The 27,255-nt window shown below is 37.4% G+C and overlaps 1 protein-coding gene and 1 long non-coding RNA gene across 3 annotated transcripts in view; one reads left to right on the forward strand and one right to left on the reverse strand.

Moving 5' to 3' along the window:
• Positions 1-27,255, reverse strand: part of LOC119075946 (furin-like protease 2) — a 196,903-nt gene that overhangs the window by 10,768 nt on the left and 158,880 nt on the right. For both annotated transcript variants that reach the window (XM_037182510.1, XM_037182509.1), the window contains exons 12-14: positions 13,897-14,171; positions 7,795-8,071; positions 5,468-5,667 (exon numbers count right to left, since the gene is read on the reverse strand). In XM_037182510.1, the coding sequence (XP_037038405.1) occupies positions 5,468-5,667; positions 7,795-8,071; positions 13,897-14,171 (752 nt within the window). The remainder of the gene's footprint in view (positions 1-5,467; positions 5,668-7,794; positions 8,072-13,896; positions 14,172-27,255) is intronic.
• Positions 374-23,519, forward strand: LOC119075984. Its single transcript, XR_005087522.1, has 4 exons — positions 374-384; positions 6,791-6,796; positions 12,664-12,670; positions 23,392-23,519. It is a non-coding gene; the product is annotated as an uncharacterized LOC119075984 (long non-coding RNA).

Raw genomic sequence — 27,255 nt, forward strand, 5'->3', positions numbered from 1 at the left:
GGAGTCAACAGTTTTTTTTGTTTGGTTTTGCCTGTTTTTCACTGGTTTTTCAAGCATATCCTGAATGTTTTCGCTCAAAAATCGTGTGTCAAATGATGCGACGAAACAAAATATTTAATTTTTAAGAAAATCAGTTCCGTACAACAGTAGCTATTGGCAAGACAGCAGTCAAAGCTCCATATTTTCCCACTTTTCCCGTTTTCCCGCACCTCCCAAATACATTCAATTTCAAAATACAAAATTTGTTTGAATGTTTTTTGCCTTGCTTTTGCCAGCTAGGAAAAATTGTTTTCTTTTATCGCTTTGTGTCTCTATCAATTGTTACTTCATGTCAAAGATATCCACTAGCATTTTATTTGCATTCTGCATTCGAATGCAAAGAGAGTTTCACATTACGAGATGTTTCTTTTTCTATTATATTAAGAGAGAAAAAAAGATTTTTGTTTCGATTTCGAATTTCGTATTCTTTCGAAGAAAATGTAATGGAAAAGGCAAGACTTTGTGCTCATGGCTATCACAAACGGCATAGTGTTGCGTAGTGGATAGAAGTTTCCACGAAAGTTATTTTTAATCGACGTAACAGCAGATTACACTCGACGCTGCGAAAATGATTCATTACATGAGGACACAATTTTTTGATAGAAAAAGGTGACAGCCCTAACAAATTTGAAAATTGAAAATTCCATAATAATAGTCACGCTACGTCATTTGTGATAGGCAGCTTGAAGAGTTTTTTTTAAAGAACAACTACACCTGGCGGCAAACAGTTACTGGATCAAGTCATTTAGCGAACACATGATTGAGTTTCCGAGTATGACGTCATGACAAGATTGTTTCCGAATCAATGGAATACGTAGCAGCATCCACTGGATTCTGATTTATTGCCTGTCCCATCCGGAAGTTGATTATCTCGTAAAATTTTCTTCGTGTAATGGCTCACTTTCGCAAGGGGCACACTGCCACGTAATGGTCAACTTTCGCACGATACAGGTAATAAAACATTATTCTAAGCAATATTATGAATCTGCGTTAGGTTGAAGTCTTTTGAAAAGGTTGATGCATTGAGATTAAACGCAAACATTATGCAGGTGGAATTACGTGTACGGTTGTTCCACTTACGACGATTTTATTTTTTGCGGAATTGCAGCTGTTCCACTTCGAAGCTAAGCAGTTTGTTTTCGTTGGACAAAACATTTTTCTTAGGAAATTGTCTTTGATGACAATCAAACGAACAGACTAGGGAGCAAATAATCCAACCAATTTATACGAGACTGCTCTCGACAAAGAATCATTCTTTTTGGAAAGTGCATGCTTTCGGTCTTCGATCGACTCCCCCAAAGCTTCAAAGAATTTTGAAAGTAGTTTCGGTGGTTTCCACTGGTAGGCTGTTTTTCAAAAGAATCCCTCCAATCCCCTATGTCTTCCATCTGTGTAAAACTCTATCGCCGAGTCAAAATGTGTTCAGTGCAGAAGCTTAAAATTTAATGCTTCGTGTGAACATCATATGTCGCCACAATGCGGATAATTATTATGATGCACCGAGTCAGCGAAGATTTCGCTAAGTCTCTGAAATATTAGTACGCTTAATAGGTTGCGTTGTTGAAAATGTTTACGTGAACTTTAATTCCATGTACAGAAAGCCATGTTAGTTACACACTGTTATGATAATCCCGAATAATCATAAACTTTGATGAGCTCATGCAAATCGAATTAGGGAATGTAGCGACTGTTTATGCCGGAAATACAAGCGTATATAGAGCTTCAATATTGCTCATTAACGTCGTTTTAAATTTTATGTTTATGTTCATGTATAAGCGAATATAGTTGCAACAACAGAAAGTTTGAATTTGTGTCTGTTTCGGTACACATCAGAAAGCACAAACTGAAACACTTAAGCAGTAACTGCATTTCTGGTTGCGTTCAACATGAAGACCATAGTTTTAAATAAATTAAATAATTTAGCCCGTTTGATTGTCAGGCAGTTATTGTTTCGACAATCTCTTCCAAGATCTAAAATTTTCAAAAAAAAAAAATTGAAAGAAAAGCTAGGGAGTTTTCATCAATGCACTGTTTCGACATGAATGCGATTTTAATTTCTCTGAAAATGCCTCCCATCAGGCCATGTCGGCAAAGAGGCTAGTTAAACTTTTTGACATGGAAAAGTCTAGCGAATTGTAAGCGAAATGAAAGTAGATTATCATAGCGGCCAGCTTCCATTATGCTGGACTGTACAAGATACCAAGAAACTGAGTCTGAACCAATTATGTATGCGCGTGTTGTACATACGAATCATTAAAAGTTCGTACGCTCGCTTATTGCCAGATCTATTCAACAAACGTTTTTGAAATGATGAAATTTCGTCGATTCCAGGAACACTAAATCTGATGAGTGCATCGTTACATCAGTTCCTAGAATACATTAGATACACAAGAACGGAAAAGCCAATAATACCTGGCGCAAAGCCAAATTGCAAAGACGAAAGAACAATAAAAGTTTATTAATGAAGCAACGGCTTACAATATGCACGCAGACTGTGCAAAAGTTTGATGATTCAATCGAATAAGATGTGTCACATTTTATGCAGCACTAAGAGTCGTTTCCATTGCATAACTATACCGCGTGAAACGTGTAATACCTTCAGGTGGAATATAAGTCGTATAATTACGTCTAATTGTATTTGAGACGTTTCCTTGCACACATTTACATCTTATTGACACGGTTCGTCGTCTAAGACTGGCAATATAGGTATGAGCACAGAGAGAAATGCTCGATTAAAGTTGAGTCGTTCTAAAGTTCAGAATTCTGTTTTTAAAATTTGAAGTTCTGTGCCAAACGAGGGGAAACTACGCGAGCCAACTCTGTCCCACCTACTTCCGATGGTGTCTATAGGTGCATCTGTCGGCGTACTATTTCCTTCTATTGGTCACTAATAGCACCTGTACCAGTATTTCCTCGCTTAGTTTCCCCCTACGCTCTAGTTGCCGAAGATATCGCTGATGCAATTTTTTTTGGTTGTGTGTTCGTTCAGTGTCAAATCCCATAACGGACACTTTAAAATGAGAAATCAAAAATAAACGAACCGTGGACCGTTGACAACCGTAAGTTTCCATGTGGCTGAAGAATCTGTTGAAGACTAATCTAAAAAAAGGTCAGTGACCTGTAATCCATCATTGTTCATGGACGGGTTCGGGTTCGATTCCCGTGTCAGACAATTCTACGTGGGATTTTTCTAGCGAGATTGTATCGCATTGGCAACGTCCTAAAGTTCACTCAAGCTTCATAACTTTGGGTAGTTGCAGTGTGTTTGGTGGCTTACCAACTCAAATACGATAAATTGGCGTACATATGTCTCTGGCCTATCTTTAGGGGTGATATCAATTATAAGAACCTGACTTTCTTCATACAATATTTGCATACTTCGAGGCGTGGTTTGAAGGTCATGTGAAGCCGATGATCCAGACTGCACTTCTTGTTGGCCATAAAAGGTCGTTAGTGAGACCTTTAAACGAACAAATTCACAGAAGCCAGGCGCGCCGAATTCTAGGTGGCGTTGGGTGCTAGAGCACCCAACAACCAAAATTGTTTGTTCCACAGCACCCAACGCTCGAAACAAAAGTTCATAGAAATCTGAACTTGAGCATCCAACACTCAATACGAAAGTCGGCGCGCCTGACAGAAGCGATTCGTTCCCAGTTCTCACACTAAAAAAGTGGAACCAAAATTTTTTCTCTTGGTGTACCATACACACTAAACGAAATCTTCATGCCGTTGAACATAATTAAAATGTTCGCAAAAATTTATCGCTCATTCCGGTAGGGATTGAATGCAGAAAATTTGCTGGCAATCTTAAAATATTGCAGGTTAAATAAGAGATCCATTTTCCCTTCACACAACTCAAATACATTGTCTCACACTCTGACTGCATTATAATATCTAGATATTGTTATTACACATTTGGGGGCGGGATGGGGTTCTTTTTTTGTTCGGCAGAAGAGGTGTCAAGATGAATCGTACAATCTTTAAAACACATATCCAGCAGACATACAGTGAACTGAACGATGATGATGGCTTTTTTTTGTGTGTGTGCCTCGGATGAGAATGAGGTCGCCCTCTCACCCTATGTCGCCCATATCAACCCCGTTTTCCGTATGACGTGAAAATGAACAAAAACTAGAACTAATATAACAAAAGCCCCCAGAGCTTTTAAATATTTAATCTGCTTTGCTGGGTGTGAAACACTATTGGGAAATGAAAATAGAGAGATGTATGTTTCAGCAGCACAAAGACTCGTTATTTTATTCGATAGGTATTATACAACTAGGAGGAAATGCATTGAATTGAATAAATAGTAATCCGTTCTACAACATGTATGAAGAGGTGGTGGTGGTGGTGGTACTGGTGGTGGTGGTGGTACTGGTGATGATGTGACACAGTTTAAATTTGAATTCCCCCATTACATTGAATGTATGTGACGATTGGATGTGATGTGGGTCTTCAAGTAACACACAAGGAGTGTGATGAGAAAGAAAAAAGAGTTGAACTAAGAAGTAAAGTACACTTCAATTCGCCGCAAAAACACGTATCGCATATATGGGTGGCTTGCAATTTTTCGCACAGCAAAATTTCTCGCTTCTGATCAGTAAGTTTTTAATGTTTAGGAGCCGGAGTAATCTTCATATAGCTTTCTCACCAAATCCAATAGCAAAATGTCAATAGCAAAATGTCAATAGCAAAACTTACTTACCGACTTACGATAAGGTAGTTTTTCGATCGTGGAAAAGATGAAAAATCGCTAGCAAAAAACAGAAACATTATCGGTCCCCTGGCCTAAATAGTGTATGACATTAGATGCAGCGAAAGTGATTCATTACGTGACAGCTTTGTAATAAAAGCAAACAGGTGCGTTCTTCAAGCAATAAGCTTCAATGACTGACTCAGCGACGAGTTTCTAAAACCGAGCTGAAGGCAACTGCACTCGTCGAAAAACAACTACTGACGCAAATTGCTCAAAAACACACGAGTGTGTTTGCGAGTATCACAAAGTTGTAGTCGAATTCATGAATTAAGTAGCAGCATCCAATGGACTCTGGTTTTTGAGCGCCATATGTAACTGACTATCAGAAAGTAATTCACATAAAATGACCCGAAAATATTCTTTCACGTAATGGATTTTCGCAGAGGGTAAACTATTACGTAATGGACAACTTTCGCATGAGTCACGCAATAAAATAATTTCAATTCAATTTCCTGCCTTGAACAAAATTTTTACTGTCCCATCGTACGCAACCTAATTTCATTCAGTCTCTGGCACAAAAGCCATTCCCGAATTTCCACATGGAATATTTTCGAAAGTTTCACACCATTCGAACAATGTGTTCGGGCAACTGTATGCATATGGCTGATTCATTTCAGTTTAACATCAAGTCGAGTTCATTAAAATGATTATTGTAAAATAAAGATGTCTTACCGGAGCATGTTTTGCAGTAGTGATGGCACTTTTGACAACCGAATGGCGTTTTGAAGAATCCTTCAGGACATTCGGGATGGCATTCACCACCAGCCAATTGCCAATCGTTTGGACACTTAACACATTGATCACGTCTCGGGCCACTGCATGTATGGCAACTTAAATAACACTTAGCACAAGTGCCCCGGTCGCTGTAATACCTGTAAATGCAGTATGAGGTATGAGATAGATGCAAAGCGATGGGTTATGATATTCGATGGAGATGTGGTACGTAAAATATCGACTAAATCTTTGGTTAACTGTGGGTGCTCATTTATGCATTGTTCGATAAGTCAGAAGTGCAAATTTACTGTTAAATGGAGTAGACATTCAAAACAAACTCTGCAGCAGTAGATTGTAGATTATTGTTACAAGATATTGAATATTCTCAGTAAAGTTGAATAGACTTCAAACTAGTTCGTTGAATTACTGTTAAATGGGTTTCGAATGAATTACGAATAAATATGTTGGACTACATTGAACGCACACAGTTTTAGAATTTGTAAAATAAAACTGGAGCTGCTATGAGACCTAGTTGCTTTTCAGCTGTGCTGAGTCGAACCTATGTCGCGTCTTAAATTTCACAATGTATGGGAGTTCGCTTTTCTCCTAGTCCTTTAATATATAGTCAACATTGATATGTGTAAGACGGAAACAATGGACGGTTTTTGCCATCTGCCAAAGTGACGTTTTAAACGTCAAAAGCTGAATTTCTATTTTAACTTTAGGCCTGGTTTGTACAAAGGATTTTTTTTCCGAAATCGGACGCATTTTCCAATGGAGTTTTTTATCTGTGCCCAGAAAGGTATTCGACCCTAGAAGTCAAAACCACTTTCAAAGTGTTAGGTGATCAAAAACCGAAAACATGCACTTTTCTTACAGAAATTTCTCCAATTACATGAGCCGCACAGGGTCGTGTTGGAGTCATTAGGTAATTACATGTACTACCGGGGCAAGTAGGGTCTTATTTGGTTTAAAATTCATCCACACTGAAATATGTGCAGTTGAAGTTTTTTACCGAAAAATGACTGAAAACTTACACTTTTCTAGAGAAATTTCCATCTGTCAAAAGTGACGTTTAAATGTCAAAAATACAAATATTCTGGGTGGTCACAAAATCATTGAATTTTAATTGATTGTGTTACTATTATTAGCTATGGGACTGGTTTATACATCAAGGCAACGAAATTTTCTTATTGGAATTTTTACATGCTCCCCGAAAGGTATTCAACCTTAGAAGTCAGAACCACTTTCAAAAAAATTCTTCGAAGCTTGTGTGGTTAGTGTGAGGTGATCAAACATGCACTTTTCTTACAGAAATTTCTCGAGGTACATGAAACATACATGGTCGTGTGAGGTGTCATTAGAAAGGTAATTTTATGTTGTTTCAGGGCAGTTAGGGTCTTATGACGGTTTGGATGCATCTACGATGAAATATTCGAAGTTGAAAACTTTAAGTGCTCATATTTCATCGCAGATGCTACCAAACTTCCTTTAGACTCTACTTGCCCTGAAACAATATAAAATTACCTTTCTAATGATACCCCACACGACCATGTACGTGTCGTGTGCCTCGAGCAATTTCTGTTAGAAAAGAGTAAGTTTTCAGTCATTTTTCGGTTAAAAACTTCAACTGCACATATTTCAGTGTGGATGAATTTTAGACCCAATACGACTCTATTTACCCCGGAAGTAGATCAGCAGAAATTTGTATACATGCTCGGGAGGTTTTCACAAAAAATGTCCACTGATCTGTTACGTTGAAGCTGAAAAGCGACAGAAAGCCAATTTTTTCTGAAAAAATATTTCGTTCCCTTGATGTATAAACCAGTCCTATAGCTAATAATATTAACAGAATCAATGAAAATTCAATGATTTTGTGACCACCCACAATATTTGTACTTTTGACGTTTAAAACGTCACTTTTGACAGATGGAAAAGGCCACATTTCATTCCAAGATAGACAATAATCTGTTTCACAGCTGATGTGAGCAAAAGATCAAATCTTGCTCGACCTGTTAGCATAGCGAAAATTGCTGCATGGTAGTCATAATGACCCAAGAGCATCTAAGAGAATATGTCGGCGAAATAAATATAATTGTAGGTACAGTCGGTCTCAGTTGCATAATATAAGAATTTCATGACAAAGGTAAACTTAGATCGTACACAGGCTGTCAGATAAATAAGTGGCCTTTAACATCGCCTGCGGTGTGCTCTGCATGGATTGCTTCTTCAACCAAATGTAAGAAGAAATGAATGTTGACCAAAATACAAACGTGTACACATACCCTTCAGCGCAAGTTGTTCTGCATTCACCGCTTTGTAATTGCAATCCCTTGGCACACGATGTACAATTCATTCTTGACACACACTGGTTACATGTGTGCAAACATTTAGCACAAACGCCCGCTTCCATATAGTATCCATCATCACAGGTATTTACACACTTATTATTTTGTAATAACAGAGACGACGAGCATGTTAAACAGTCCGCTTCGGTTGGACCTTTGCAGGTTTCGCATGTCGAGTGGCACGTATGACAGTGACCGTTGTCATAGTATTCAGCTGGAAAATTAATGGGAGAAAATGGAAAATTATTATTTTGCTGTTGGAAAATATGTATATTTTTTAGCACCACCACCAGCAGCAGCCGTACAACGGCATCAGAAGCTGGGGCAGAAAAAACAAATAATAAAAAAGAATTGGAAAATTGGAAAAAATTGTGGGAATTTATTGCTTTTCGGTTTTCAATTCTAATGTTCCATTCCATACACAAATTGTGTACAAATAACTGAAACATATTCTCTGACGCAACAGCAACTATACAAGAAGAGACGGAAAAAAAACTCCATTTTGTGTAGCCGTACGAAAGTAAAATTGGTTGAAAAAAAGCTTATTATTGGAAAACTGTTTATTTACGGTTTCTCGCATTTTCATTTTGTAAATGGAAAACTAAGGGAAAAATCAAATAATTTTCTTTTCGTCTGAAAAAAAAATTGTTATTCTTCGCTGGGCTATTTTTTTTCGGTGCCGGCACAAACGTTCGTTTCATTTTCTAAATGCCATTACCGGCACACATTAGTCGACCATTGGAATCTGTAAAACTGTTACTTGTTTAACGTTGAATTCGTTTGTATACACGCAGAACACTACTGGTGCAATAGTTCTCCGTAGTTCGTAAAACTACTGACTTAGATTACAGTTTAAAGTTAACGAAAAATTTCTTTTGTTGTCAGGCAACGCACTTCAAGCGAAAGTGCTGCAAATGACAACTGTCAAATAGAGTTCTTTTTGTATTAACAATTTTCCCACATTTTTTACAGTGTAAAAATTTGTTTGATACACTGTCCCGTTTCATTACTCTATTTAGAGTATCATTCATGCATGAAGTGCGTTGTGTCAGGCAATTTCGCATTGTCATAAAATGTCAAACTTGCTTTTGCTGCTAACATTTTCTCTATTAAAATCAAAGAAAATTTGTGGCGAACCTATGCACCTTGACTCCGGCACCATTAAAATTTCTATGCAAAAATCCAATTTTTTGACTGTTAGAAGAAATGAAGAATCTCTGAAGTCCATTTCGGAATCTAGAATCCAAGGCCTATCTATTGTCATGGAACGACAATCTAGTGCGATAAAATGTCTTCATACAATTCATGTTGCATGAATTACTACTGCGTACTACAAGTCCTACGAGACACTAAAATTGATGTTGAAAACGAAACCGTCAAACATTCTTTACCGCTAATAAAGATTGGAAATGAAATCTTCCGAAAAAGCATAGAATTCTTAGAAACACGTTTATGACGATAGAAGGACATGCCTCGATAGGTCGTCATATCTTTTTGCACGTACATATCTAGCGACTAATAGATAAAATGAGTTTACAATTTTGATACAACTTCTTCATTCATAAAAATGGTCTCCCTTCAGCAGAGCACTTTGTTCCGTTCAAACTACATGAGACATTCTCTCCGTGTATGCATCCGATGACGAACCTTGTATACAAAATCATCAGTAACGTTCAAAATGAAACATTGAACCAAAGAAGCAGAAAAAATAATAATAAAAAACGGAAAAAAGAAAAAACTAAACCGAAGAAGACGAAGCAAAAATAATATGAAAATATTGAGAAAGCAAATCCATTTTTAGGTCATCTTTACCCATAAATACCCATCGATAATACATATGCGATGAAACTTAAATGGTTGAGTGAATGCGAGTTGAATATTGATTTCCCGAGGAAAGTTTATGGGATTTTGTAAGAATAATTTCATGTCAAATCATAATACCTTGGGAGTTTTCTTGAGTGGATTATAAAAGCTTTTCGGTTTGTATTTTTAAGTTTATGAAAGCCACATGCACACACACACATTCTGTATTCGAAACGGTTAGATCGAAATAAACTTTTCTACCGTCGAGAGCTGAGAGTTTAGCGCCGATATTGGAAAGTTATTATTGATGAGAAGAAAGTTAAGAAAAGAGTTTCGGATTGGAATGTTTGGGACCGAGAAAATGTAACAAACTTTATTTCATTGTCAATTAACTGCAGACGAAACGAAGGGAATGAACAGCACGGGATACGGGATCCCCTAAATCCCGAATCTCGAGATAATTTTTTTATCGTATTACGAATTATAATTGGATTGGTATGGAACGGATAGTCAATTAACATTCAATAAAGAAAAGGTGCCCACACAGACGTATCGAAGAATTGTAATTGTTCGTTTTCGACATTCCAAGTAGTAGTTCGTGTAGGCTACAAATATTGTAAAGCATATTATCGAGTGGAGAGGGCAGGCCTGTAGCTTGACGTCGTTTCTTAGATGTTTCAGGTATCTAAATATCCGGATTTCATCATTCGCATGCTAGATTCAAGTTACATTTTTACCAAGAAAATCGTCCTTAGTCATCATGAAACGCTCATGAAAACAGATAATCGAAAAAAATATTTTTCGTCTAAAGAGCAATGGACCCTTTGCAAATTTGTTGCCTATAATTAGGCGGAAAAATGTCAATTTTTTGTTGATTTCTCTGAACCAAAATCTGTTTTCGAAAAAGAAAAACCATTGAAGCACGCAAAAATGTGTTATTTTTAAAGGAAAAATTGGTTTGTGAGTCAGAACTTAACCCACTTGGGCAGATTATGTAAATTGAAGTAATCTGCACTGGTATTTCCAACCAAGTGGGATAACTCATCACCCAAAAACCAAATTTTCCTTGAAAATTAACACATTTTTGCTTTGGTTTTACTTTCTCAAAAAAAGATTTTGGTTCCGAGAAATCATCAAAAAACCAATTATTCTTCCGCCTAAATGTAGGCTACAAATTTGCAACGAGTCCAATGCTCTTCAAACTCTTTAGTAGATTGGAGAATTCCTTAATATTCCCCGGTATACATTCCTCCTAAAATCAAAATCGTATCGGATTATAAAATAAAAAGAAAATGGGCAACGCATTTGGCAGCAAAAAAAAAATCCGGGAAATATTAAAAACATTTTCCACACCATCATGATCATTACATAAGAAAATCCCTTTCAAAAAACGGCTCATTTCCATTACGCCCCACAGTGCAAAGCATCACTATACACAGTCCTCTCAACGGCATTTCTATGGAGAAAATGATGGATAAAAAAAAGACAAATCCACCAGCTCATTCATCCAATTATTTTGTTTTTACTAATTTTCCACTTCGTTAAACAATATGTTGTTCCCTTCATTTTCGCTTTTCGTGCTAAAAAATCATTTTATTTATATACAAAACTTCAGCGAAAATTAAAGCCATAAAATAAAAATGTCTGAGAACTTAGAATCAGGAGCAAAAAAAAACGCGCGAATGCAGTAAAAAGGAATGGGATAGCCAACGGGAGACCCGTGCGCGAATTTGATTATTTATTAAAAATCGCCACTACATAGGAGCAAATTTGTAGCCTACATTTAGGCGGAAAAATAATCGTTTTTTATGATTTCTCTAAACCAAAATATTTTTTTTTGAAAAAGTAAAGCGCAAAAATGTGTTACTTTTTAATGAAAACTTGGTTTTGAGTCATAACTTGACCCACTTACATATTACATAAATTTACACAATCTGCGAAGGTTTCTCTAAGTCCGATAATGCATCACCTACAAACCAATTTTTCCTTTAAAATTAACACATTTTTGCTTTGGTTTAATTTTTTCAAAAAAAAAGATTTTAGTTCAGAGAAATCATAAAAAAACGGTTATTTTTCCGCCTAAATATAGGCTACAAATTTGCAAAAGGTAGATGATGTCAAAGAAACGGCAACTCATCTGCTATCAGTAACAACGATATGAATAGACGATGAGCACTGGCTAGCGTACTTATAGCGAAATGTATGATACAAATATTGAAGTAATAGATTCTACATCATACTATCATACTTTATTTCATTTGTAGTAGCAGATTTTGTTGCAGGCCGTTTGTAAAAGGTTGAATTCCCCAAGATTCACTATTCCATTAGTGACTCTTCGATCTATCGTTTTGCATAAAGAACTCAGTGATATTCATCTTTACTTCTCGAAGTATATCAAGCGGACTTCCTTCAAAATTAATTTATTTCAGAGTGAGAGTATTTGGGACTAACTGAATACACTGAGTCAAAATGTAGCGTTGGATATTCTGATATGACATGTGTGTCAAATTGACCGTCAATTAACCTGTGTCAAATTGTCCGTCAATCAACCTGTTACAGACTGCTTTCATCTGTTATCGACAACGACAGCAATAATTAACGACAAGCTCTGGCCGATGAGGTCTTATATAGCAAAACACATGTTCGAAACAATTGAAGTAAAAGATTTCTGAATAAATCTATGAAAATCTTCGATCAAATGAAGTAATAGATCAGATAGTAAAACTGTTAATATGCTTGCCGTCTGTGGCAGGTCAAAGTTGTTGTTCACATTTTTGTATATAGATTCGACGTCTCATGTATTCTAATGTTACATATGATAAGCATCTACAAAGTTGCTAAAATAATTTTGATAATTCAAGCAACAGAAGGTCGACATTTTGCCCAGATGAAAAGTAGTAGAGACTTGAAACTTCCGCATGCCAGATAAAAGAGATAGGAAGACGGCATTGAAAATGTTTCACCTTCATGCGTTATTTGACGTGGATGCGCGTGGATAACGAGAGAAAATGTTTGATGCGTGAAAATATTTTTGGAACACAAATTTGTTTTGACGCGTGAAAATTTGACACTTTGCAGAAAATTTGCAGTCGGTGCCTTTTGAAGTAAGTGATGCATGTTGTTCCACTCATACAAACAAAAGACGTGAACGCGTGAAAATATTTTTTCTGGAAAGTGCGTTGTCGCGTGAAAGTGTGTTGACGCGTGAAATTGTGTTGCCGCATGAATATATTTTTTAAGGGCACGTTGTGTTTTGACCCCTTTTCTCCCCTCAATAGGCCAAATTCAAAATTGTGCTTTCTTGACAACTGGTGGAATGACATTTCTAGTGAGAAAAGTGCAGCACTTTCTCCCCCGTGGGGATAAAATAGAACTTTTCTCATTGGAACTGTCACTCTGTTTATGTTTTCGAAAATAGTATGGCGAATCAATGGTGACGTTTCGTGGAGAAAAACGGCAGAAGATAACATACACGCATGAATGACGTTGTGTTAACCTCTGGGAGAAATTTCTTGGAATTTACTATTTTCTACCCTCTGTAAACAAGTAACTATTGAACTGACAGTAGTCCAGAGCGACAGACTCTAGTGTAAATAAAACCGGCAATTCTCGCGGAAAGCAATGAGACTCGTGCGTCGTACGGGCATCCAAAACGAATAACACAAAATAAAAATAATATAAAAACAGACTATACGATTCATATAGCAATAGGAAGAGCGGAGATAAAGGAAAATCCAATTTTCCTCCGAATATAAAACGCTGAAAATATCCTCACGTCTTCCTTGTATAATAATACGTTTATGTATCTATAAATGTAATATCATACTAAATGGGCGACCAGGAGGAAGAGCACACACACGAGACAAAAAATGAAGAGAAAACACCAACGATAACAACAAGAAGTTCACATTTTCTGCGCTTTATATTGCAATTTTGCTATTGTCGTAACAATCATCGGTGTAGCGTAAAATAAAGAGCCAAATGTAATACGTAATTTGTAACATTACTGACACCCCGGATATTGTACGCAGATAGACGAAGACACACGTATACGTTACGTATGACAACGTTGGATTATATTATTATATAATGTGAATACTAAAAACGAGACTGGAGTTTTAATGGCCACCCAGTAAAACGTAAAGGCAAAAAAAAACCTCCCTGCATCCCGCAACGAAACACTGAAATAAAAATAAATATTTCGCTCGTCTCCTCCGAACATGCTTATCCACTTACATTCATCACAATTTTCACTTCCGCTAGCGATGCATCGGTTTTTCTTATTTTTCGTCCAATGTTCCTTGCATGTTAGACAAAATCCATTATTCGAACATGTTGCACATCCTGTTGGACATGCCATACACTCTTGTCGCTTTTTATCGCCATAATAGCCGTCCGGGCAACTATTGAGACATTTCCCATCGTGTGAAAAACGTCCGGAACGGCATGTTATGCATTGCGACTCTGATGAACCGTTACAGGTTAAACAGGATGAATGACAAGATGCACAGCTGTAAGTAGAGTAAAAAAGGAAATTACATTTTTGTGTTGAAGAAACGAAAAAAAAGGGAATTTGAGCTTTTCTCACAAATTGAGAGATAAAATGTTTTTCTTATTTGCCAATCACGACGTTGTATGTGTGTGGTCGTTGAACGGAAAAACTTTATTAAATTGCAGTGATCGTTTGCATCTTTTTCGACGACATTTAAATAGTTCTCGTTGGACAATTTTATAAGAGACAAGTTCCTGTGTTTAACGTGTAAGCATAACAAAGCTAAAGCAAAATACTTTTAGGCGTAACGTTAGTCATTTTCCTCCCTACACACCGCACGGAAAGTTGCATATTTTATACCGCTGTCAGCACACGCACTGTTATACCAAAAACATTCTCTATTTGCATCCTGTAGCATTCAGAAAGAAGCAAAAATAGTTTCATTTTTCTAACAGTTCGCTAATGCGACGTGTCCAATTACTGCATTTAACATGTTCCATATGCGACCTACAAACTGCGTCGAAATAAAACTTAAAAACTTTTAATCAGCCTGTCAATTGTAAGCCTTGAGAGACATGGTATAACCAATCCTAGGCCAAAAAATGTTGTTGTTTGTTTGTCTATCAACAACAAGCATAATCTACTCAGACGGCTTACCTCGTGACATAAAAAGGCTTGACCTTTCAGAACGAAATTGATTTCTTTCTCTCACGGATTTAATACCTTGATATAGCACTAAGCCTCCTAATTCGTTTGTTTTATATGTTTAGAGAATTTTTCTATGTTCAGTCTGGATAACAGTCATAACGTCACTCCAGAACCACGCCTCAAAGTATGCATATACTCTTAGTGTAAAGTCAGGCGCGTAACTGAAATATTTCGCCTGAATGTAGGCTAGACGTACGGACACAAATTAATCGTATTCGGGTTATGTCATACGAGTCATTCAGTGTGTACATTACTGCAGTCACCAAACCCTCTCTACAATTGCTTAAAGTATGAAGCTTGACGCTTGAGTGAACTTTAGGATGTAATAAACTGGACCAAAGTAAAGGACAAAATAATCTCCAAATGAGATTTGTCTTCATGGTAGAATGAGAAGTAGTTTCTTTTGCCACAAGAAACGTCTGCACCAACTCAGGGTGCATATCCGTTATACTCTACACACTGTTAAGGCCATGTTATGGCGTTTACTATCGCACAATGTTTACATTGCGATGTAAAACGCCTTAACTTGGCCTTAAGTTGAACAATGTGGACATGTTGGATCCCTGCCATTTTAAGATGGAATTGCATTTGAACAATTTTAACTTACATTAAAACTGAAAACTTCAACTGTACATTGTGCTACAATGAAATTTGCACTTAATTAGCTCCATTAGACAGCACAATTTATCGTTAAATATTGTGAATTTTGATGATGCTAAACCGTCGCAAGAAAGTCGTTGTCGGGGGACGAGGTAATCAGAATTTATTTCATCATTACTTGCAATTTCCGAGTCAATCTACTTTTTCCTCAATTTGGCGGAAGTAGATACAGAGCACAAAATCTAACGATAAAAAGAGCAAACTTTTCCACAACGTAAAAGCATACGAAGTAATTCAATCTCTTCAACTTTATCATACACTTTCCATAGAGTCGCCTCTGTTCCCCTCCTCTCCTCACCTTCGCCCACCGAACCAAATTATAATGTTCCACTAAACTCATGTGGTGCCGTCAGTCATTGAATTGTTATTGATGATGTATAAACTATCGTCGAAGATGGGTACGTGTCGACATCATAATTTCCCATTCACTCGTCTTCTTCGCAAAAATTATTGTGAAACGTTTCTCAACAATGCAAGACATGAACAATGCATAAAATATCCGCCGATATCTACGTCGAACATTCTATCTCGTTTTATAATGTGTGTTAGACTTGATGATACATTGAAATGTCTGTGTGGGATGTGTAAAACTTGGTTTCATGGAATAATGGAGAAGTTGGGCTGATATGTGTAGTTAACTACTATGAATGTGATAATGGGTGCGATGAGAAACTTTGCTGCAAATGGACTTTGCATACAGTAAATACGTTTTACGATTTTCTCGCAACACGAACAGTGTTTAGACGAGGGCATGGTAACGAACAAAACTTTTCATTTACTCAAAATGGGAATTTTATTGAAAAGTTTCAATCTCATCGGAATAGATTCGATATGTGGAAGCAGCGCTGGGTGGGTGCTGGGTATAAAACACTTTTTCACATATTGTGGCCCGTCTTCACTCCCATCAGATAAGTATTGGCATTGGAAAACTTTAGCACCTCAAACCATACATTTTTCCCTCCGGCAGTCGAACGTTCCCTCGCCACCCGGATTTGTATTATTTTTTTTTTGTTCCTCAATTGGCAAACTTGCCAGTTTTATGCATATCATAAGCAAAAATTTAAATGAGGTTGATTCGGACGAATCGCTGGAAGTGAAAGACTTCATTGAAACGGTGAACACAATACATTAAAATGTAGAGCAGAGACGTTGGATGGTGATTTGGGAATTCGATTGAAAGTTCGATTCACGTATTTGAGTTAAAAATTGCTTTTCAACGTTAATTAATGATGGAATTGATGAGCAAGCATGTTATTGTTGAGGCGGATATTATCCCGTTGTAAAAGAGGTAATTAAGGTCGAACTTCGAATTGAGGTTTGAGGGCGGAAATCATTCTTCATTAATTATCAATCATGAAGATTTGAGTGTGTGTGTGTGTGTGTGGGCATGATATCATTTGCGTTGGAATGCTTTTGAAATGGAGAAGATTGTCGAGACTTTGGTGATTCAGACCGTACTAGGGACGTGAATCTAAAGACAAGTCGTAGATGTGCTAAGTGAGAAGAAATAATGGCGTTTGACAGACTGTCAGTAACAGCTGATCCTATGGTAGACACTTGAGGTCATCAATATATGGACGTCCACTTTTTTCAGTTCTCTCAGAAATTTTAAATCTTCGATAACTTGAAATAAAATAGACCGCCTAAATGGGGGGCAGAACACATTGACTTCATAAAATTCATATTGATTAGGGGTGTGCGATGGTTCGGGGATCAGGATGGAAGGGGTCCACAAAAAATTCTTACCATCCCTAGATGTCAAAAAGTGATTTTAAAATTTTTTTAAATTCATTAACAACTTGCGCAAATTCGCTGAAGCTGAATTTGCGACTACTGGTAAAATCTCATATTTCGACCTCTACCAACAATATGCTGCGAGATATTTTTTGCCCCAATTAGTGTTGTTCTACTAATTAGAGTCCAATAAAACAGAAAATGTTTAAATTGGAAACATTTGGCCGAAGCATTATGTTTGGTGTGTCGTCAAAGTTCGCCAACTATGGAAAATTGAGTAAATTTTAAACTTGAAAATTCTATAATCGACATAGAAAATTATTCGATTATTGCTCAAATGGGCTCAAATTGTTGGGAATGTTGCCGGCTATCCAAAAAAGAAGAGTTTTTGAAAATCGTCTGTGAAATGCGTGTGGTGTGACTGTTTGTTTTGCCCAAAATTGAGGAAAAAATCCTCAACGGAAAAAATCGATTTTTTTGAAAACGTTCAAAAAATCACGGATTTTAATTTTTTCGACTCTAAAGTGCCCACAAACTTTAAATTAAATTATTTAATGCAAAAACAATGCTTTTCACAAGTTTTCAAATGTTAAAACGCTTCGAGGACACTATACCATTTGCACACGAAAACGTCTAGTGAATCATAACTGAAATGAAATTTTATAAGCGTGGCAACAGTGTCATCAATGATTGTATCTGTCATTTTCACTTTCAATTGGTAGCATTTTCAAAGAAATTTAATTTTCGAGTTTCATTGTCCATTTTACGCATAAACTCGTAGACGCCTATAAGCATACACGCTGTGAGTTTAAAACATTTATTCAAAACAAAACACGCCTAATAACAGTCGTCCTTTTAACACCATATTTTCGTTGATATTCCCTTTTTATCATTGTTGTTTTTATGGCTGAATGGTTGCAAGTACAGCCGAATATATGCCGACCAAAAAAAAAACGATGGGAAATTCGAAATTTGTATGTAGACATTACGAATGATAAAAATCGTATGTTCAATATTAACCCCAACACACACACAAAAAAAGGGATATCAAACCGCAAACGTTTCGTTTTGTTTACAAATTACCCATAAAACATTTTTCGTTTTAAGGAAACGCTCGTTCATTCAGCTGGTCCTCGCCGATATTACCCCCCACATTCAAGTTTTCTCTCGCATTCTGTCTGTCTCTCCCAATTTAACAGAACATAAACCGAGCTTTTCAACACTATGCAAAACCATAAATCTGATGTATGCCCTGCCTAAACATATACGTATACATCATACCCATTCACCAGCCACGACGAGAAATATCATTTTCCTCGTCATTTTTCTCGTCCTAATCAGATTACACTCATTTGTATATATTACACAAAACATAAATCCCACATTTTCCATACCAGAAGAAGCGGAGGAAAAAAAAGCGAAACGAATTCTATTTCAAATAAAATTTGCAGATAAAAATTTCCGAAATTGGTTTAACTTCTTCCACTGTACAGTTCTTTTTTTTAGATTCATTTTATACATGTTTCCCCATTTGGCTAGCCGAACACATGGTTCAGTGCCTGTGCGATAGTAGTGGAGGACTCGCAAGCGCTAAACAACAAATTTGATTTAGAAAACAATTGGAAATATTGAAAAGAAAATTGTAATCCTCAACCAAGAACGAACAAAAAAAAAACGATTTGACCTGTACAATTATTAAAAATTACGAAGTCCCACAGATTCTGACAGCTGTTATATTTAATGCAATTTTTGAATTATTTCCCACTCGAAATTTTTGTCGCACATATATAACGACCAGTTTACTGGAAGAAAAACCATAAAACCATACAATATCAAGACTGTCAAATTTGTTGTCGAATCGATTCGTTTTCAACAAAATGTGATAATTCGTTAATTTTGTTAAGTGTAGATCTTCACTGGACAGTAGCAATGAAACAGAATTTTCATTTCTGAACCTCTGTTTTTTGCGTTATAGCAACACACTTCAAGATCAGCCAAAGGAACGGGCTTTATTAACTGTCATTTGGCACCTGATTTTGTAAGGAACGTCCATAACAAAGTGGCATTATACCAACCTTAAAAAACTGAAAATATATGATAATTTTGGACCACTGCGTCGAGGAAGCCTCTAGTTCAAATCTGTTGTTTTGCCTGTTCTTGGAGTGCATATATTACAGACTACGTCACATTTTTCAGTGCAATTAGGGGTCGTACACAAATGGCGTAACGTTTTTTCAGTGTTGCCATCATCAGATTGAAATCACTTATAACTCGACAAGTATACAATTTTTAAATCAATAGTATGTCCTATCATCCGTTTAGGGGTTGTATTTACAGGGGAAAACATACTTTTCATTTAAAGAAGTGCTTACTTGTCGAGCTATAAGTGATTTCAATGTGATGACAACACTGAAAAAACAACGTTACGTAATATGTGTACGACCCATAACTGCAATTAATTATTATGCTGCAGTCGATGTCGCTACTATCGAATTGAATTTTTCGGCATTGTGTTTGTCTCTGAAATTCTACTACTTCACATGATTAAGATACTCCTACACTCGTATCGTGCGAGTCAAACAACCAAAACGTTCAACACTGCGATTTTGTGTGCTAGAACTCAGCAGACACGAATTGGAATGGAGAGAAGTCCGGCAAAATGAAAATGGCTAAGAATGCAAAAAAATGGTAAAAAGACAAAAAAAAAACCGAAAACATCGTCGAAATAGAAAGACCAAAACAGAAATGAAATAAAAAAAAATTCGCAAAAATGGTTACATCAAAGTAATATTTTCCCGTTTTTATTACTCATTTTCTTCGTCCTAAAAATATGAAACTTTTCGGTAAACATTATCAAGTTATGCAACTTTAATGCTATTAAAATAAAACTTTTGGTTTACTTTAGAAAATTGCTGGATGCTCTGGTCTGGTCTGCATATCTCGCTCCTCTATCTGGCTATATGGCCATAAAATTTAGCTGTGAAAGAATACGTTCTATCCATATAGCTGGATATATTCTGTCGTCATCATCCGTTTTATGTATATTTATATGGGTGGATGACAAAAGAGCTCTTTAGGTGGTTATTGAGATCGGTGGGTTTGGAGAATAAATAAGGACGTTGTATGGATTCCCTTTTTTTCTCGCTTTTTTTGCGATTGTGTCTGTATGTAACTCTTTGTTTGAATTCTAAATAAATTTTATGGTGCTATGTGTTTGCCTTCGTTTTGTGTATGCTAAGGCAATCACGTTGATTTGACTAGCAAGTAGATTTTGCATTTCCTCTTTCTTTTTTTCTGCTGAATGGCAACTATAAAATAAAAGCTCATCGTAACAATAATCGGGCCAAAGGAATACATTTAAATATTCATAGCTCGTAATGGATGGTGTGGGGCATGTTTGCAGTGTTTTATCCAGAAATAATTGCGTATACCGAAGATGTTAAGGGTCTGACTCTCTGAATAATACATGAGAGGTTAGAGTTTCTGGGAAAAACACTTAACTATTGGGTGGATTGAACACTTTTTCGGTTGCAATTCAAAGACACTAAGTTTGTCGCTCAGAAATGCGCTATGAATTTGAATTATAAGTGAGGGAATGGGTGGAAAAAAAGATAAACGGCGCCTATCGGCTGTGTAGAATCATATCAATTTTACATGAATTTTTGTCACGTTGGTTCCGACCTAGCATGTACTCCACCCATACTAATATACCATTTTAAAGACGCGTTTTACCCCAGTTCCTAGGACCCGTGCCGTTTCTGATGGAAATGAACACAAGAATCTAAATCAATAGATGTTTGAACTCTGCGAAAAATTTGAATTTCGCGCCGAAAAAAATGAAATTCGTGAACTTTAACAGTTAGTCTAAATTCACAGTCATTCCGCTTTTTGTGCGTTTTCATTCCGTTTTACCTCCGTGTACATGACAGTTGGTATTTCATACAATAGAGCACATTGTTTGATATGACAACTGTCACGTACACGGAGGCAAAACGGACGACACTGGGGCCACCTTTACACTAGCTACACAGAACGACGCGAAAGAGACCAAATTTTTCTTTTGTTCTTCTGTCACGTTTGACAGTCCAACAAAAGAAGAATTAGGTCTCTTTCGTGTCGTTCTGCGTAGCTAGAGTAAGTGTGTGTCTACTCTAATCCCGAGGACCCGTTCTCATTTTTCTTGTGAATGGACTCAAAAATTTATGTCGGAAATGTCTGCAGAAAATTTCAATTTGGCGCCAAAAAAATCGATTTAAATCATTACCGTTCGTGTGCTTTCACTCTGCGTACGATTTGAATTTTTGGCGGGAAATTATAATATTAAAAAATTGAGTGGAGCCAAACTCTCAAATGATCCTTTTAGTCTGTCATTTCAATCAAGTCGTACTAAGTGTGAGGAGTACGGACCCTTTTTCGCTTGATAACCAACTCTAAGTCATTCTAGTTAGTCTCTTCTTCTTGGTGGAGGGTGAAATTTAACGATTTTTTGGTTGAAAACGTTCCTACGAAAATTGTCCGTCCTCCCGACACTAACTGAGTAAAATTCTGTGCGTTCATCTCAATTCTCGAGTACATCATAAACGACAGGGTGAAATTTCAAAACTTTCGAAGAATGCATCTACACTCTACAACCAAATTACATCCAGCACTATTAGTCAATGTTCTCGCACTTTTTCTACCCACCCAAACCCAACTAAAGTGCCCATTCTTTCCAAGCAACAAACGTTGAATCTACCTCCATTCATATTTTCGTCCAAAATGACAAGGACATTGATATGACGTCCGTAACCGAGACCAGAGGAATAGAAAGAAGTGTCGGTTTATCCATTGCAGCAATTTATAAATGTAAGGAAATGAGCAGCCGTAGGGGTTCAGTGTTGTATATGCAAATATGCCAAGATAAGACGATGAAAATAAATTGTAAATGGTTGTGCTCTTTCTGCTGCTTACACAAATTCACATATCAAAAAGTGGATACACGTAAAATGCTAAAACACAATCCACACAGCTGGATGTGTACATATAAGGTGCACGACCATTTCATACAATACACAACATAGTCGTGAGTATAATTCAGAAATTATCTGATTGAACACCGTGTACACTCCATATGTACATGCACATAGTTTTAGAAGTTGGAAGGTACACACTACGTTGAGAAGTAATGCAAGCAAAAATGTTGTTCATTTCTCAGGATGCACAGCAATCATTCGAATAAAACGTTTCAGGGGAGTTGACGTGACATTGCAATTTAAAAAGTAACGGTAACAGGACGTATATTTGAATGTTAAGTTGATAAACACAATGATAGCATTGGATTTTACGTGACTCTACTCTCTCCCTCTGTGTGTGTGTAATGTCTCGTTTCGGTCGTATCCACATTTGGTATCACACATGTTGTTGCAGCAACATTTACAGTTTTAAAATGTTCCGGTAAATGATATATGACTTCGAGAAGAGCGAAAATGTGGCATCGAACTTTAATTTGTATAGCACATCCCAAAACCTGCTGGGAAAGGAATTGTGTATAAAGTGGAGAGTGGGTGGAGAGGTGTGCACTGTTTACTAAAGTCTTTCGAAATACGAGCTATAGAACCGATCAACTCTGAAAAGTCATACCATTTTCCACTTCTCAAATTCAGCAGCTAAAAGCAATGCATGCACATACCAAGTAGGGTCGATTCTTTAAAACCTTTAAGGTATAGACTGTTATGATGAGAGAGAAGGATATAATGTATAATTTGGATCAGTTATTTTAGCTTGCCTTGAGGGATATGTCAAAAATTTATATATTATAGTTAACTGGTCTTTGGAACTCTAGCTCTGATCGTACAAGTCTATTCATTATTCATGTCAAAATCATGTTATTCATGCCAGTTACAAAAATGCACTGGGTTGTGCAAAGTGGGATTCGCGGTAACGGCAGAATCAGTTACAAAAGTAGATTCAAATGGTGTTAATGGTCAAACTGAAAGTCGGTAGGCAATCATTTCATTGGTCAAGTCGATAGTCGATAGACAATAGTTTCCATGCATCGGTCCATGGCAATTTATTGATCGAGTGGGAGCGTTGCAGATGTTGTGGAGTTACGTCGTTTGAGTGGGAGTATATGTAGAATTATATCAATTGAGTGGAAGAGTTGGAATATGCACTTGATATAATTCTATCTAGTGATAGACAAGCAGTCCAAATGGATCACAAGGTCTAAGTGGACTTAAGAGCAAAAAGTTGTGAGTCACTTTTCAATAAACAGTCGAAAGGCAAAGTCGCGTTTTATTGGAAGTCCGGATAAAGGTCCTATCCGAAATATCCTGCACAAATTGCACCTTTTTCATCGGAGTAGCATATATTCTGGCTGACCAAATGTCACATTCAGAACAAAAGTTGACAGAACTGGGACGAAAAAGTGGGAAAATGTTTTCGTTTGGATCTGGTGAGTAGAGGTGTGCGCCGCCGAGTTTTCAGCCGGCGGCGCGGCTGAGCCGAGTAAATGAAGATGCCGCCGCTGATACAAAAACTTCAGCCAGCCGCCGACCGCCGCCGATGCTTTTCGTCGGCTTGAAAAATTTGAATTTTAAATTTCATTAAATGTTAGAATTATCAGCTGCACAATCGATTAACAGATTTTAATTATTTAAAAGGCTATCACTCCCAAGACATTTCTGATTTTCTTAATAAGAGACTCTTTTTTACGTATACCTATCGGAGGTTTTATACTATGAAATTCATAGAGTATGTTTTGTTCTGAAAGGGCTCTCACTTTAGTAGAGCTACTGCGCGATGGTCTTCCTAAAAACAATTTTTGACTACGGAAGGCAGAAGGATTCTTTTGAAAAACAGGCTACCGAAATCGGACGCATTTTCTAGTGGAATTTTGTAGATGTACCTAGAAAGGACTCCGACCCTAGAAACCAAACCCTAGAGAAACTTCTGTAAGAACAGTGTCACTTCTCAGTCTTTTTCGGTTGAAAACTTCAACTGCACATATTTCAGTGTGGATGCATTTTAAACCCAATTCAGCTCAATAGTACATGTGATTACCTATCTAATGACTCCCCACACGACACTGTACGCTCGTGTAACCAAGGCTGTATACTTTGAGGAGGTCACGCAGATCGCCATTTAATTAGATACGCGGGAACACACCTTTTCCATACAAACAAATTCACCAAAATTGAGTTCGTATGGTGTCGTGAAGTTTTTGTATGAAATGTGGTGTGTAACCCGCGAATCTGCATCTGCGTGACCTCCCCAAAGTATACAGCCTTGCGTGTAACTGGAGAAATGTTTGTAAGAAAAGTGCTTCTAGGGAACAAGATATGTCGATCCATATAACCGCGATTAAAATACTTTCGATTTCGGCACACGGACTTTCAGAAAAATCACTCTCAATGCGTTTTTGCGAATGCGAATATGAGTCTTTATAGGTAACTGATAGCAGGATATTCTGGTTCGATAAGAAAACAGAAAATGCAAAATTACTTAATTCACTCGTAGTCAGTAATCACTAAAAAAAAGACAATTTAAATTTCCTATAAAATGGATCGGCGCGCTGCGGCTGAGCCGAGCCGCCGATAAAAACCTGTTATGGCTGGCCGCCGCCGGAACCACTACACTCGACTAGCCGCCGCCGAGAATTTTCGCTCGGCGCACACCTCTACTGGTGAGAGAATGTGGACTCGGGTGTCAACTTCTTAGACTCAAGAATTAAATGTCTGTTGGACCAACATTGACGAAAAGGCCAATTGCCCATTTGGCAAAACACACACTCTGCCCTGCAACGCATAAAAACCTTACAAACCGGTTTTTCCTATGGTGAAAAGCGGTTTGTAAGGTTTTCATGCGTTGTCGGGTAGGACCTTTAACGGGCTTTTCGCCTAACTGACTGAACGAAAATACAAACTATGCACCGGACACAGAACACTTAGTGCAACGGAAGAAGGAGAAATGTCGCTCGTAGATACTATCACAGCCGCAAACCAGTGTTCCGATTCAACCAGATGTTCAGTTATTGTGGACAACAGGCATGAGCGCCGCCGAAAATAAGCCGCCGGTCAAGCCGCCGCCGCCCATTTTTGAGCAAGCCGCGCCGCAGCCGTGCCGGTGCCAAAAACACGGCTCAAGCCGGCTTAAAACGGCTGGAAAATGAAATAAAGATTTCGAAAGGTGAATGGGTGAAATAATTTTGAAAACCGAGATTCCTGTTGATCCTAAGCAGCTCAAGTACTTTTTGATTTTTTTTTTCAAAATTAAGAAAATTTTGAAAATTTTCTTGAATTTTCATGAATTTTCCAGAATGGTATATTATGTCCTCGCTTCTAAGTTTTTTGTTTTGGCAAGTATGACCTTTGCGGAACGAGCCGAAGGCGCACAATCAGTTAATTCACAAATTTGAGAATACTTTATCGATCTTTGCGAATTTTCTCGATTTTTTTTCTTTTCAATTTTTACTTGATTTTCGTGAGCTTTCGATTTCTTCTCGAAAACCATTTTGTTAATGAGTTAAATGAGTGTACCGGAGCATGATTTTCCATTTAGTTCAAGTTTTGAGGCATTAAAACTTGACGTGTTAGTGAACCTTAGACTCAGAGACTTGCTTGTAACAAGACCAGTTCCACTTGCACATTGAACAACCTAATCTACCTACATTTTCGCTTTCCGTACAATTTCATTTTCATGCTTACTAGTTCATTTTCCATGAATTTATCTAAACGTTTCTATTTTGAAAAAAAGTTAAAAGGAACCTCCAGCCGAGCCGTTTTAAGCCGGCACAAGCCGATTTTTTCGCCGCCGCCGAGAAATTTTTTTCGGCTAGCCGCCGCCGAGGTTTCTCCGTCGGCGCTCATGCCTGGTGGACAAATCTGATGAACAGAATCATAGTGTTGCGGTTGAAATTCGAACCCACGAACTGGCAACTCAAAATAGTTCAATGCGAATCCTCGGTCAAGACACTGTGATATTAGGCTTTGACAAGGCAGCTCTCTAGCTGCCTTGCTTTTGACCATATGGAAGAGGAGGAATTGGTTCGAATTTTCAAAGTCGATTTTCGAAACAATCCTGTTACGAAACAGCGTTACGGTCCAAAGCCGTTTGTCTTCCTACCATAATGTAGCTCAATTTCCACATGCAAAATGTTTAGGAATGACCGCACCGGCATTGGGCCGAAAATTGATTGGTTTCCAATAAAATGTTAACGAAATTTATCGAATTATTCGACAGTAAACCGATACCGGCAAAATAAAACGCATAACCCAAAATGTTCGAAAATCTTTACAGTGGCTGAACCTCCCTCCCATCCATATTAATAAGGCTGATGCTATTCGCACGCGCGTGCGAATAGCCATTCCTTATTGTAATTGACTATTCGCACGCGCGTGCGAATAGCCATTCTACACTGTAGAAGACTATTCGAACGCGCGTGCGAATAGCCATTTCACATTGGATTTAACTATTCGCACGCGCGTGCGAATAGCTAAGCCTACGAGTACTGGCTATTCGCACGCGAAATCGAGCGCCCATGAAAAATACGAATATGATTTTCGCGCGAAAATCATATTCGTATTTTTCATGGGCGCTCGATTTTGCGTGCGAATAGCCAGTACTCGTAAAACTGATAGATCAACAAACGGCAATGTGAGAGTGTCTTCATTTATACACAGACACGTGTCGAAATAGTATTTCATGCAACAAGTTGCGAAAAGAGGTTTCGCAACGTGTTACATACAAGGTTGTTTTAAAACACAGAACTACATTCGCCATACATTTAACCCTAGGTACGGAAAATTACGTGATGGTTAGAGTTGTTGCTTCATGAGCAATTGGTTTTAGTGTCATGGGTTCAAAATTTGTTCAGAACAGAATTATTATTTACCATTAATGGCTCAAAAGGAGTGATAAAAAGTGAGTAGAGTGATTAAAATTAAAGTTGAGCATTAAAAAGATTCTTCAGTCAACACCCAAAACAATCTTGAATTTCGCAGCGCTCGTCCAGATAATCATAT

The sequence above is a fragment of the Bradysia coprophila genome, unplaced genomic scaffold (genome assembly GCF_014529535.1).
Source record: "Bradysia coprophila strain Holo2 unplaced genomic scaffold, BU_Bcop_v1 contig_232, whole genome shotgun sequence".
Classification (NCBI taxonomy): domain Eukaryota; kingdom Metazoa; phylum Arthropoda; class Insecta; order Diptera; family Sciaridae; genus Bradysia; species Bradysia coprophila.